General features: G+C 41.7%; 1 protein-coding gene across 1 annotated transcript in view; it reads left to right on the top strand.

Annotated features, from left to right (window-relative positions):
- Positions 1–15,889, top strand: part of FBN2 (fibrillin 2) — a 372,340-nt gene that overhangs the window by 180,019 nt on the left and 176,432 nt on the right. Inside the window, exon 8 of the mRNA XM_040415981.1 lies at positions 14,142–14,267. Within this exon, the coding sequence (XP_040271915.1) occupies positions 14,142–14,267 (126 nt within the window). The remainder of the gene's footprint in view (positions 1–14,141; positions 14,268–15,889) is intronic.

The raw sequence follows: 15,889 nt of genomic DNA, 5'->3' as shown, positions 1-15,889 counted from the left end.
GCAACGGACCACGTGTTCCACAAAAACGTCCTACATACCAAAGTGGTTTAGAAATGCTCAGACCCCAAATGCTGTTGCGCATTCTTAAACGGGAGAGCATATCCTGCACATGTGGTCCGTTGCTAACAGCAATCCCCAGCATTTTCTTCTGCATACAAAGGAGGATGCCCGCAGCGGACTACATTTACCACAAGGACATCATAAACAGGATATCCAGATATGCGAATGTAATTAATAAAATAGAACAAAGAGTGGACAAAGAAATAGTGCACAAAAATGGTAGATTCACTTGACAATATATGGCTAAACCCTCACACTGGTATTAAAAATGAGATTTTCGCCAATATATTCTTGCAGTTGTGTTCAAAATTATTCAACCCCCACTGAAATTGAGTGTTTTGGCCAGTTTGACATTGATTTTGATCATTTCAGTCATCTTGTTTACAATTAAATCAAAGAGGCACTTGTAAGTCAGACAAATATAACATAACATGTATAATGAAATAACCACAAATGTCTTTTCTGTGCTCACATCATTATCAGTTTTATTCAACCCCCAAGTGACATTCAATCTTAGTACTTAGTACAACATCCTTTTCCAGTTATAACGTGAAGCTTTTAAACGTGAAGCATAGCTTGACACAAGTGTCTTGCAGCGATCTACGGGTATCTTCGCCTATTCTTCATGGGCAAAAGCCTCTAGTTCAGTCACATTCTTAGGCTTGCGCGCTGAACTGCTTTCTTTAAGTCCCACCAGAGGTTCTCAATCAGATTTAAGTCTGGTGACTGCGATGGCCACTTCAAAATGTTCCAGCCTTTAATCTGCAACCATGCTCTAGTGGACTTGGAGGTATGCTTGGGATCATTGTCCTGTTGAAAGGTCCAATGTCTCCCAAGCCTCAGGTTTGTGACGGACTGCATCACATTTTCATCCAATATCTCCTGGTACTGAAGAGAATTCATGGTACCTTGCACACGCTGAAGCTTCCCTGTACCTGTAGAAGCAAAACAGCCCCAAAGCATGATTGACCCCCCCCCGCCATGCTTCACAGTAGGCAAGGTGTTCTTTTCTTCATAGGCCTTGTTCTTCCTCCTCCAAACATAGCGTTGATCCATGGGCCCAAACACTATCCCAAAACTTTTGTGGTTTGTCCACATGACTTTTGGCATACTGCAGTCGACTCTTCTTATTCTTTGGAGACAGCAAGGGGGTGCGCCTGGGAGTTCTGGCATGGAGGCCTTCATTACGCAATGTGCGCCTTATTGTCTGAGCTGAAACTATAGTACCCACATATGACAAATCTTTTTTCAGTTCCTCAGCAGTCACACAGGGACTTTTCTCCACTTTGCGCTTCAGGTAGCGCACAGCAGTCGAAGTCATCATCTTCTTTCTGCCACGACCAGGTAGCGTTTCAACAGTGCCCTTTGCCTTGAATTTGCGAATGATGCTTCCTATGGTGTCTCTTGGTATGTTTAACATCTTTGCAATCTTCTTATAGCCATTGCCCTTCCTGTGAAGAGAAATAACCTCTTCTCTTGTCTTCCTGGACCATTCACTTGACTTCACCATGTTTGTAAACACACCAGTAAATGTCTAGAAGGAGCTGAGTATCACAGTCCTTTTAAATCTGCCTAATTGGTGCTTATTATGCTTAATTGCTGCTCCTTCACATCCATAGGTGTTTTCAATACCTGATCGAAAACACTTGAATGAACCTCTGTTCTTAAGAGTGGTAGTCTTTAACCCCTTAAGGACACAGCCTTTTTACACCTTAGGACCAGGCCATTTTTTGAAAATCTGACCAGAGTCCCTTTAAGTGCTGATAACTTTAAAACGGTTTGACTTATCCAGGCCGTTCTGAGATTGTTTTTTCGTCACATATTGTACTTCATGACACTGGTAAAATGGAGTCAAAAAAAAAAATTTTTGGGCACCAAAAAATACCTTATTTAACAAAAATTTGAAAAAAATTAGCAAATTTCAAAGTTTCAGTTTCTCTACTTCTGTAATACATAGTAATACCCCCAAAAATTGTGATGACTTTACATTCCCCATATGTCTACTTCATGTTTGAATTGTTTTGGGAATGATATTTTATTTTTTGGGGATGTTATAAGGCTTAGAAGTTTAGAAGCAAATCTTGAAATTTTTCCGAAATTTACAAAAACTCAATTTCTAGGGACCAGTTCAGGTCTCAAGTCACTTTGCGAGGCTTACATTATAGAAACCACCCAAAAATGACCCCATCTAAGAAACTACACCCCTCAAGGTATTCAAAACTGATTTTGCATACGTTGTTAACCCTTTAGGTGTTGCACAAGAGTTATTGGCAAATAGGGAGGAAATTTGAGAATTTCATTTTTTTGTCTAATTTTTCATTTTAACCCATTTTTTCCACTAACAAACCAAGGGTTAACAGCCAAACAAGACTGTATCTTTATTGCCCTGACTCTGCCATTTACAGAAACACCCAATATGTGGCCGTAAACTACTGTACGGCCACACAGCGGGGCGTAGAGTGAAAGGTGCGCCGTTTGGTTTTTGGAAGGCTGATTTTTATGGACTGGTTTATTTACACCATGTCCCATTTGAAGCCCCCTGATGCACCCCTAGAGGAGAAACTCCCTAAAAGTGACCCCATCTAAGAAACTACACCCCTCAAGGTATTCAAAACTGATTTTACATACGTCGTTAACCCTTTAGGTGTTGCACAAGAGTTATTGGCAAATGGCGATGAAATTTGAGAATTTCATTTTTTTGCCTAATTTTCCATTTTAACCCATTGTTTCCACTAACAAAGCAAGGGTTAACAGCCAAACAAGACTGTATCTTTATTGCCCTGACTCTGCTGTTTACAGAAACACCCCATATGTGGACGTAAACTACTGTACGGGCACACAGCGGGGCGTAGAGTGAAAGGTGCGCCGTTTGGTTTTTGGAGGGCTGATTTTGCTGGACTGTTTTTTTGGCACCATGTCCCATTTGAAGCCCCCCTGATGCACCCCTAGATTATAAACTCCATAAAAGTGACCCCATCTAAGAAACTACACCCCTCAAGGTATTCAAAACTGATTTTACAAACTTTGTTAACCCTTTAGGTGTTGCACAAGATTTAATGGAAAATAGAGATACAATTTCAAAATTTCACTTTTTTGGCAGATTTTCCATTTTAATATTTTTTTTCCAGTTACAAAGCAAGGGTTAACAGCCAAACAAAACTCATTATTTATGGCCCTAATTCTGTAGTTTACAGAAACACCCCATATGTGGTCGTAAACAGCTGTACGGGCACACGGCAGGGCGCAGAAGGAAAGGAACACCATATGGTTTTTGGAAGGCATATTTTGCTGGACTGTTTTTTTTGACACCATGTCCCATTTGAAGCCCCCCTGATGCACCCCTAGAGTAGAAACTCCAAAAAAGTGACCCCATTTTAGAAACTATGGGATAGGGTGGCAGTTTTGTTGGTACTAGTTTAGGGTACATATGATTTTTGGTTGCTCTATATTACACTTTTTGTGCGGCAAGGTAACAAGAAATAGCTTTTTGGCACCGTTTTTTTTTTTGTTATTTACAACATTCATCTGACAGGTTAGATCATGTGGTAATTTTATAGAGCAGGTTGTCACGGACGCGGAGATACCTAATATGTATACAATTTTTTTTATTTATGTAAGTTTTACACAATGATTTCATTTTTAAAACCAAAAAAATGTTTTAGTGTCTCCATAGTCTAAGAGCCATAGTTTTTTCAGTTTTTGGGCGATTATCTTAAGTAGGGTCTCATTTTTTGCGGGATGAGATGACGGTTTGATTGGCATCTATTTTGGGGTGCATATGACTTTTTGATTGCTTGCTATTACACTTTTTGTGACGTAAGATGACAAAAAATGGCTTTTTTTACACCGTTTTTATTTTTATTTTTTTACGGTGGTCATCTGAGGGGTTAGATCATGTGATATTTTTATAGAGCCGGGCGATACGGACGCGGCGATACCTAATATGTATACTTTTTTTTTATTTATGTAAGTTTTACACAATGATTTCATTTTTGAAACAAAAAAAATCATGTTTTAGTGTTTCCATAGTCTAAGAGCCATAGTTTTTTCAGTTTTTGGGCGATTATCTTGGGTAGGGTATGATTTTTGCGGGATGAGATGACGGTTTGATTGTTACAATTTTGGCGTACATGCGACTTTTTTGATCACTTTTATTACCTTTTTTGGGAAGTAAGGTGGGCAAAATTTCAATTTCATCATAGTTTTTTATTTTTTATTTTTATGGTGTTCACCGTTCGGGTAAAGTAACATGACCGTTTTATAGATCAGGTCGTTACGGACGCGGCGATACCAAACATGTGTAGGGAATTTTATTTTTTTCATTTTTTATCAGTGATAAATGTGTTTTTTGATTTTTACTTTTTTTTCACTTTTATTCACTTTTTTTTGACCCAGACCCACTTGGTTCTTGAAGATCCAGTGGGTCTGATGTCTGTATAATACAGTACAGTACAATATATATTGTTCTGTACTGTATTTTACTTACACTGAACAGATCTATGCCTTTCAGCACAGATCTGTTCAGCACCATGGACAGCAGGACGCCTGAGAGGCGTCCTGTTGCCATGGGAACCTTCCCCGTCTGCTCAGTACTGCTCAGAACTTCGCAGACGGGGAAGGGTAAGGAGGGGATCTCTCGGGGGGCTCTCTGGGGGCTCTCTCCCTCCCCATCGGGGGGCTGCAAAGGCACAGCAGCCCCCCGATGGGAGAGGGAGGGAGCTCCCTGCGCTGTTAACCTTTTCCATACAGCGGTCCGTACGGACCGCTGGATGGAAAGGGTTAAACGGCTGACATCGCATCGCAGATGTCAGCCGTTTATACCAGGGTGCCAGCAATGTGCTGGCACCCTGGTATCCCCACTAGATACCAACGATTATACAAGGGGAGGCGGGCGGGGGATCGCGATCCCGCCTGCCGCACCGCCCGCCTCCCGCACCGCCCACACCGCCCGCAACACCCCCCCTGCACCTCCCACCACCATAAAAATCATTCGGGGGTGCAGGGGGGGGGGTGAATAAAACTTTTTTTTTAGGCATATAAAGTTTATGATCCCCGCGGTCAGGGACCGCGGGGACCAGAAACTTCAGAAATCGCAGCAAACCGCAGGTCTGAATTGACCTGCGGTTTGCCGCGATCGCCGACATGGGGGGGTCACGGGACCCCCCCCGCGCATTTAGCCTAGGTGCCTGCTCAATGATTTGAGCAGGCACCGGGTTCCGATCACTGCCAGCCGCACGGCAGTGATCGAAAATACACAGGGCGTACATGTACGCCCTGTGTCCTTAAGTACCAGGGCACAAGGGCGTACCTGTACGCCCTATGTCCTTAAGAGGTTAAGGGGTTGAATAATTGTGTCAATGAAGAAATCACAAAAAAACATTTAATACTGTATTACAAAAACAATTGATGTCATTTTAGTTGCATTTGGTTCTTTAAAAAGTCCTTGTAAGATTTCATTCTGAACACAATTACAAATGTACACTAAATTCCCTAAAACCCTTTACAGCATTGGGGGTTGAATAATTTTGAACACAACTGTATATCAAGAACATACCGGAGTCTGCACACCTCGCCAAGGTCTTTCATAGTCTCACGGGACCTAACGCTAACCTACCTATGCCATATAAGCAATTATTGATAGGGGCATAGAGTCCAACACACAGCCAACTGACCCCCAGTTACCTCCAGCGTAAAATCACACATACAATGGGAGGAGGGAGGAGGCTGTGAGTCCCACTTATCACTGATTCATGTGACGCAGGCAAAACAGGTGCACCTGAATGTTACCCATAGTTAAAAATCAGGCACATTCAGTCCTGGAGTTGCCACACCTCCAGTCATGCATATACAAACAGATTCACAAAATAAAGTGTTCTTACAAAGCAGGAGATGCTGCAAACCACCTATGCTGTAGCGCACTTCCATCCGGGGGAGCAAATCCTGCACATGTGATCCGTTGCCAATGGCAATCCCCAGTAGTAATGTATACAATGGAGTGTGATAGGGAGGGATTACTGTGCTTTAATAGGGTTTGTGTTCAGTGTGCTATTTTAGGAATTACTTTGCTAGTGTATATTGTCAGTGTCCTTCGTCCTTAAAAAAAAAATAGTTCCTGTCCGTTTTTTCTGTCACTGTCTTAGGGTTTAGTGTGCTAGTTTAGGAATTACTGTGCTAGGGAGGGATTAGTGTCACCGTCTTTCGTCTTTAAAAAAAAAAAAAAAAAATTCACTATCTGTTATTCTAAATTACATTTTTGCCCCATTGTCCCAAACTCAATAAACGTATTCCCTCCTTATTTTATTTGTTTATTTATTTGGCCTTTAATTTAATTTTGGGCAAATCATGAGTGGACGTGGGCGTGCTGGCAACCGTGGTCGTGGTAGGGGAGTTGGTTCCAGTGCTGGACCGCTGCCAGCACAGGGCTGCTCCTCTACCCACAGAGTGGCGGGCGCAGCTAGCAGGGGCGTCAACCTCATCCGAGATTTTTTTGGCCATGTCAGCCGCCCAATTTTGTCTCAGGACGCTGAGGCAGTGGTGTCTTTGTGACACAAGCCACTGGCACAGAGTCCTCTGCACTGGCTCAGAGCAGTAGCAGCAGTTCTCCGCCTCGTGCAGGACCATCCCCCAAGACTCTTCCCTGCTGCTTTTTGACAGCGACAGTGACATCATGGGGGAGGTAATGCCGGAGAGTGAGCTGCAGCTTGGTCCAGACGATCAGGACCTTTTGGAAGGGATGGAGGAGGAGGTACCGCCCGTCAGTACCCCAGTGACATCCCTTCCAACTGGTGCAGGTGGTTTCAGCCACAGAACCCCCCACACCTAGTCAGACCCAGGCGTCAGAGGAGGGACAGCAGAGCCAGGTCAGGGGCTCCACTTCTGCTGTTCAAAATAACCCATTAAAGAGTTCTTGTTTTTACCCTTTACCGAGTTGAGGCTGGTGTTTGGGTAACTGATCGACACTGGGGGATTGCTATACGCTGAAGATTTTCTATACTCCCCTGGCATAACTACTAGCTTTTGTAAGAGCTGTTCCTGGCTCCTGTGGTGGTTTTGGTGCAGAGCTGAGTGCTTGGAGTCCTTGGGAGGCACTGGGAGCATCCATCAACGGAGGTACCCAATCAGGGTGCCAGGAGATCCGTTACAATACATTTCTAGGATTAATAAGAGAGGAATTGCACAATGCACAGTTCTATGAAAATATGTTCCAGAATTGTTGTTTTATAGGAAACACATCAAGGGAGGTCCTCTTTAAAATTATTAATGTTCACTGTGTATTAAAGAGCTTGAAATGAGTTGCATACAGTCCTAGGAATGTCATCCACAAATTTTCCGGGCAATGGAAGCACTTTTAATTTGGGTTGAATTTATTCAGACCCAAATCGCCCGACCGATTTAGCCAAATTGAATCTGAATTGAATTTCAAGAAATTCACTGATCCGTAATCTGTGTTCCCACCACATTCAAGATCTCCACAACATGTCGAGTTGACCACTTACAATTTACAGTATCTATATATTTATATATATATATATATATATATATATAAATACACTGCTCAAAAAAATAAAGGGAACACTTAAACAACACAATGTAACTCCAAGTCAATCACACTTCTGTGAAATCAAACTGTCCACTTAGGAAGCAACACTGAGTGACAATCAATTTCACATGCTGTTGTGCAAATGGGATAGACAACAGGTGGAAATTATAGGCAATTCGCAAGACACCCCCAATAAAGGAGTGGTTCTGCAAGTGGTGATCACAGACCACTTCTCAGTACCTATGCTTCCTGGCTGATGTTTTGGTCACTTTTGAATGCTGGCGGTGCTTTCACTCTAGTGGTAGCATGAGACGGAGTCTACAACCCACACAAGTGGCTCAGGTAGTGCAGCTTATCCAGGATGGCACATCAATGCGAGCTGTGGCAAGAAGGTATGCTGTGTCTGTCAGCATAGTGTCCAGAGCATGGAGGTGCTACCAGGAGACAGGCCAGTACATCAGGAGACGTGGAGGAGGCCGTAGGAGGGCAACAACCCAGCAGCAGGACCGCTACCTCCGCCTTTGTGCAAGGAGGAACAGGAGGAGCACTGCCAGAGCCCTGCAAAATGACCTCCAGCAGGCCACAAATGTGCATGTGTCTGCTCAAACTGTCAGAAACAGACTCCATGAGGGTGATATGAGGGCCCGACGTCCACAGGTGGGGGTTGTGCTTACAGCCCAACATCGTGCAGGACGTTTGGCATTTGCCAGAGAACACCAAGATTGGCAAATTTGCCACTGGCACCCTGGGCTCTTCACAGATCAAAGCAGGTTCCCACTGAGCACATGTGATAGACATGACAGAGTCTAGAGACGCCGTGGAGAACGTTCTGCTGCCTGCAACATCCTCCAGCATGACCGGTTTGGCAGTAATGGTGTGGGGTGGCATTTCTTTGGAGGGCCGCACAGCCCTCCATGTGCTCACCAGAGGTAGCCTGACTGCCATTAGGTACCGAGATGAGATCCTCAGACCCCTTGTGAGACCATATGCTGGTGCGGTTGGCCCTGGGTTCCTCCTAATGCAAGACAATGCTAGACCTCATGTGGCTGGAGTGTGTCAGCAGTTCCTGCAAGACGAAGGCATTGATGCTATGGACTGGCCCGCCCGTTCCCCAGACCTGAATCCAATTGAGCACATCTGGGACATCATGTCTCGCTCTATCCACCAACGTCACGTTGCACCACAGACTGTCCAGGAGTTGGCAGATGCTTTAGTCCAGGTCTGGGAGGAGATCCCTCAGGAGACCGTCCGCCACCTCATCAGGAGCATGCACAGGCGTTGTAGGGAGGTCATACAGGCACATGGAGGCCACACACACACTACTGAGCCTCATTTTGACTTGCTTTAAGGACATTACATCAAAGTTGGATCAGCCTGTAGTGTGTTTTTCCAGTTTAATTTTGAGTGTGACTCCAAATCCAGACCTCCATGGGTTGAAAAATTTGATTTCCATTTTTTAATTTTTGTGTGATTTTGTTGTCAGCACTTTCAACTATGTAAAGAACAAAGTATTTCAGAAGAATATTTAATTAATTCAGATCTAGGATGTGTTATTTTTGTGTTCCCTTTATTTTTTTGAGCAGTGTATATATATATATATATATATATATATATATATATATACAGTACTGTTCAAAAGTTTTAGGAAACTGTGGAAAAAATGCTGAAAAGTAAGAATGCTTTAAAAAAAACTGTGTTAGTTTATAACGAAATGCAAAGTGAATAAACAAAAGAGAAGCCTAAATCAAATCAATATTTGGTGTAACCTCCTATGCCTTCAAAACAGCATCACTTCTTCTAGGTATACTCAGGTTTGTATTGGCCAACCATTGTACCAGAGGATCTTCCAGTGGTCCCCATGTCCAAAGCCACAGTGGCCCCCAAAATTCCAAGACAAAAATCCAATTTGGAGGTCTAAGGTCTATTTCTCTGAAAACTATTAGACTTTATTCATGATATTCATATTGGGCCCTGATAATAATTTCCTCTGGTGGGCCCAAGGAACCCCAGTCGGACACTGGATACACTTGCACGTAGTTTTTGAAGGAACTCAGCACAGAGGTTATTCCAGACATCTTAAGTACTAAGCACAGATCTTTAGAGGATGTACGCTTGTTCAAATCCTTCTGTCTCTTCATGTAATGCCAGACAGACTCGATGATGTTGAATTCAAGGCTCTGTGGGGACTATATCCTCACTTGATGTTAAAATCAGAGGTCTGTGGGAACTATATCCTTACTTGATGTTAAAATCAAGGCTCTGTGGGGACTATATCCTCACCTGATGGTAAAATCAAGGCTCTGTGGGGACTATATCCTCACCTGATGGTAAAATCAGGGCTCTGTGGGGGACTATATCCTCACTTCCATGACTTCTTGTTCTCTTTATGCTGAATATAGTTTCTTACTGACATTGGCTATATGTCGTCCTGCTACAAAATATGTAAATTTGGAGACAATCCAATGCCTGCTATAGATAAGTACAGGGAGTGCAGAATTATTAGGCAAGTTGTATTTTTGAGGATTAATTTTATTATTGAACAACAACCATGTTCTCAATGAACCCAAAAAACTCATTAATATCAAAGCTGAATATTTTTGGAAGTAGTTTTTAGTTTGTTTTTAGTTTTAGCTATTTTAGGGGGATATCTGTGTGTGCAGGGGACTATTACTGTGCATAATTATTAGGCAACTTAACAAAAAACAAATATATACCCATTTCAATTATTTATTTTTACCAGTGAAACCAATATAACATCTCAACATTCACAAATATACATTTCTGACATTCAAAAACAAAACAAAAACAAATCAGTGACCAATATAGCCACCTTTCTTTGCAAGGACACTCAAAAGCCTGCCATCCATGGATTCTGTCAGTGTTTTAATCTGTTCACCATCAACATTGCGTGCAGCAGCAACCACAGCCTCCCAGACACTGTTCAGAGAGGTGTACTGTTTTCCCTCCTTGTAAATCTCACATTTGATGATGGACCACAGGTTCTCAATGGGGTTCAGATCAGGTGAACAAGGAGGCCATGTCATTAGATTTTCTTCTTTTATACCCTTTCTTGCCAGCCACGCTGTGGAGTACTTGGACGCGTGTGATGGAGCATTGTCCTGCATGAAAATCATGTTTTTCTTGAAGGATGCAGACTTCTTCCTGTACCACTGCTTGAAGAAGGTGTCTTCCAGAAACTGGCAGTAGGACTGGGAGTTGAGCTTGACTCCATCCTCAACCCGAAAAGGCCCCACAAGCTCATCTTTGATGATACCAGCCCAAACCAGTACTCCACCTCCACCTTGCTGGCGTCTGAGTCGGACTGGAGCTCTCTGCCCTTTACCAATCCAGCCACGGGCCCATCCATCTGGCCCATCAAGACTCACTCTCATTTCATCAGTCCATAAAACCTTAGAAAAATCAGTCTTGAGATATTTCTTGGCCCAGTCTTGACATTTCAGCTTGTGTGTCTTGTTCAGTGGTGGTCGTCTTTCAGCCTTTCTTACCTTGGCCATGTCTCTGAGTATTGCACACCTTGTGCTTTTGGGCACTCCAGTGATGTTGCAGCTCTGAAATATGGCCAAACTGGTGGCAAGTGGCATCTTGGCAGCTGCATGCTTGACTTTTCTCAGTTCATGGGCAGTTATTTTGCGCCTTGGTTTTTCCACACGCTTCTTGCGACCCTGTTGACTATTTTGAATGAAACGCTTGATTGTTCGATGATCACGCTTCAGAAGCTTTGCAATTTTAAGAGTGCTGCATCCCTCTGCAAGATATCTCACTATTTTTGACTTTTCTGAGCCTGTCAAGTCCTTCTTTTGACCCATTTTGCCAAAGTAAAGGAAAGTTGCCTAATAATTATGCACACCTAATATAGGGTGTTGATGTCATTAGACCACACCCCTTCTCATTACAGAGATGCACATCACCTAATATGCTTAATTGGTAGTAGGCTTTCGAGCCTATACAGCTTGGAGTAAGACAACATGCATAAAGAGGATGATGTGGTCAAAATACTCATTTGCCTAATAATTCTGCACGCAGTGTATATACCTGTATTTCTTACCATTGAGGATACCATTAATCCTGACCAAATCCCCAACTACATTTACTGAAATGCAGCACCAAAAAAGGAACCTCTACCAACTTGAAATATTTCTAGCTTAGCTATTGAACCAATGAATGGGGAGATTTCTGGATCCATGTGAGGTTCAAGGTTTGGATCTATGTGAGGTACATAGATTGCTATGTACTATGATGTTTAATTTTCACTTTTTACATTAACCATGGGATAACCATTTTAGGAATGACCCTGACAAATAGTATTTTCTATAATTATAGAGCTATGATATGTGCGATCTATTGTATGTGTATAATCAAACACAAATTTTCTCATTCAGATGTTATCCTAAAATTACAGGAAAACCTGCTTTACCGGCATTAAGATATGTATGACTCCTTGTTATTGGCCTCAATATATTTAGATATATACGCAGTACAGGGCTGGGAATTTTGTAACATTTGCTGAGCAGTTGAGTTCCATGGGATTAACTAAAAAGTCATTTCCTTCAACACATTATATTTCTGCTCTTAATGTGGTCAGTTCATGGAAAGGTTTAGGAATTCCTGGACATTGCAAGTTTTTAGAATTTACAACTATTAGCTTTATTTCAAGTGTTTGGCTTTGCATCTCACAATCCAGATTGTATTTCAAAGAATGTTTTTATTTGAAAGATTGGATAGCTTTTTACTAGAACTTGCATATCTGTAGTTTCCAAATTACAAAGAACATATCCACAATATTTTCATGTTGTACCAATTTCGGCAAAACTCAAAATATTCTCTTGACATTAGAGATTAATTTAAATGAAATAAAATATTAAAGTTAAAAAAGAAAGGGTGCCATCCCCTCTACCAACTAATATCATGGAGGGTCCACAACTGCCCAGTTCAGTTTTTTTTTGTAGTTTATATATGTTAAAGGGTTTGTTCAGTTTTTTTATACAGAAAGTTTTTAAATTCTCCCCCCCTCCCTGCTTGACCTTTGAAATCAAGGTACTTACCTGCTCCCTGCTGCTCGGTTCCAACTCCTTCTATTCACCACTCTCTTCTCCACGCTCTGATCACCTGCCTGTAAGCTTCCAGCATGGATAGGTTCACATGTGCCACTGCAGCCAATGACTAGCATCAGTGGTGCCATGTCCCCCAAGTTGTATGGGACTTAGTGATGAAGATATCTGTGGACAACCCCTTTAAACTCAGATTTATTCTTCCATTGTTATGTTTCCCTCCTTCTCCATGCTCCTGCTTCCTTTCAAGAGTTTAATTTTCTATTCTTCGTTGCGTGAAGTATTATTATAACATGTTATTGCTGTATTTTCGTTGGGAAATGTAGACAGCCCATCCCAGCCTGCTTGATATTGTAAGAAATCTATCTTCAGAACAAAATAACGAATGGTGACACGTTGAGTAGATTATTTAATTATAGGAGAAAATGAAATACAAAATATGGTATAGCCCATTCATTTAAAATTATTACTGTATTTATTTAAAGGGAACCTGTTGTACAAGCATTTCCATCTGTGACCAGCATGTTATAGGGCAGGAAGACCTAATGAGATTGATATACGATTCTATAGAAGATCCAGCATTTATTCATTTAAATCCCTGCTCTTTCTATGCTTAGGAGTCCTGCGGGCGGTCCTATCAGTGATTGACAGCTATCTCTGTATGCACAGTCATAGAGGGAAAGCTGTAACTGAAGAAAACACCCCCGGAATCCCAAACATAGCAACAGCAGGGATTTAAATGAATAAAATACAAATTATATTAAATATTTTCCCACAAAGCTATATATGAATCTGCTAACTCCCATATTAGTCTCCACATTACTAGCTAAAATGTACCAAATAGTTGGAATGAAAAATTGGAGTCCACTCTTACTTTGGGGGGAAAAAGTAGAGTAGATCATTTCAGCTTCTTACTTTTTTCTCACAGGTTTTACATGACTCCATGAAAAAAAAATTACATATGCCACATAAAGATATCAGAGGGACAATGATTTCTATGAGTGCTATATTACAATGGAGATCTATAATAAGGTTATGGGCATGAGGTGAAAAACACACACTAGAACCAATCTTAGAGAAATCCCATTACCAGCAAGATTTTGGAATTTGGAAGTAAACCAGAGTCCCAGGAGGAAACCCATACACAAACATGGGGAGAACATAAAAGTCCACTCCAGCACTTCAAGGAAACTGTTATCCACTGAGCCAGTGTGCTTTCCTATTTGAACGTTGACTTTAGAAAAAGCTAACAAAGATGTTCCTCTGGGGGGTCTTGTGACATTAGTAAAATAGATGCAAGCTGTCGTTAAAAAAAAAAGATGCCTTTGTTAAAGTTTAGTCACGAATTGCTATTACTGAAATTGCTTCTCTCTAAAGTTTTAGATGTAGAAATGGTATTCATTTGGTAAATGCTTCAAGAAGCAAAAAAAAATTCAATCTAATCATTCCTTATGTTTTATTTAAACCAACAGACATTGATGAATGCAGCACTATTCCTGGTATTTGTAATGGAGGAGAATGTTCCAACACGATTGGTAGCTATTATTGCCTTTGCCCACGTGGATTTCTGACATCTGTTGATGGATTACAGTGTATAGGTAAGAAATATGTCAAACATGTGTTTGATGAACATGAGATTACTTAAACAGATAATTAGCACCATTATTAAGAGGCTAAAAGTATGTTTTTGCTCCTCATCCTACACACTGTGTTTTAAGGTATTTCAGTTATAGGGGTTGGCCCATCTCATACTTTAAGATGTCAAATAGGTGCCAGATTGGTGCAGGTCCCAACTCTGGGGCCCGCTTCTATCACCAGAACATGACGCGTAGGAGAGTACCCGCACACCACGCTTTCACGGGTGCTCTCCATTCACTTTTATGGGATTTCCAAAAAAGTCAAGTGAGCACACTCAGCTATTTTTATAAACCCCAAGGTAATGAATCGAGAACACATCATGCATACATAGCCACTTGTCAATTCAACGTTATGGGACTGACAGATATAGCTGAGCCAGCTCAGTTATATTTGGAACTCCAAAAGCAATGAACAGAGTATTGCCACACTTGCATTTTGCACTCAGCTTCACTTTGAGGTGCTCACCTGTCTGACTTGATTGTTTCCATGTCTGAGACGAGACAGCCCCTTTAAAGCCTATATGTCAATTGAGGTGACTTTTTAAAATCATTGATCAGCCATCATGTGCAAGCACAAGAGGGATAACACTGTTACTGGCCAATATACAGTCAGGTCCATAAATATTGGGACATAGACACAATTCTAACATTTTTGGCTCTATACACCACCACAATGGATTTGAAATGAAACGAACAAGATGTGCTTTAACTGCCGACTGTCAGCTTTAATTTGAGGGTATTTACATCCAAATCAGGTGAACGGTGTAGGAATTACAACAGTTTGCATATGTGCCTCCCACTTGTTAAGGGACCAAAAGTAATGGGACAATTGGCTTCTCAGCTGTTCCATGGCCAGGTGTGTGTTATTCCCTCATTATTCCAATTACAATGAGCAGATAAAACATAAAAGGTCCAGAGTTCATTTCAAGTGTGCTATTTGCATTTGAAATCTGTTGCTGTCAACTCTCAAGATGAGATCCAAAGAGCTGTCACTATCAGTGAAGCAAGCCATGATTAGGCTGAAAAAACAAAACAAACCCATCAGAGAGATCGTAAAAACATTAGGCGTGGCCAACAACTATTTGGAACATTCTTAAAAAGAAGTAACGCACCGGTGAGCTCAGCAACCAAAAGCAACACCAAAAGACCCGGAAGACCATGGAAAACAACTGTGGTGGATGACCGAAGAATTCTTTCCCTGGTGAAGAAAACACCCTTCACAACAGTTGGCCAGATCAAGAACACTCTCCAGGAGGTAGGTGTATGTGTGTCAAAGTCAACAATTAAAAGAAGACTTCACCAGAGTGAATACAGAGGGTTCACCACAAAATGTAAACCATTGGTGAGCCTCAAAAACATGAAGGCCAGATTACAGTTTGCCAAACGACATCTAAAAAAGCCTTCACAGTTCTGGAACAACATCCTATGGGCAGATGAGACCAAGATCAACTTGTACCAGAGTGATGGGAAGAGAAGAGTATGGAGAAGGAATTCTAAGCATACCACCTCATCAGTGAAGCATGGTGGTGGTAGTGTCATGGCGTGGGCATGTATGGCTGCCAATGGAACTGGTTCTCTTGTAT

Source organism: Bufo bufo, chromosome 2 (assembly GCF_905171765.1).
Source record: "Bufo bufo chromosome 2, aBufBuf1.1, whole genome shotgun sequence".
Taxonomy (NCBI): Eukaryota; Metazoa; Chordata; class Amphibia; order Anura; family Bufonidae; genus Bufo; species Bufo bufo.
The sequence above is the reverse complement of the archived record's forward strand: the minus strand, read 5'-3'. Positions and strand labels throughout refer to the sequence as shown.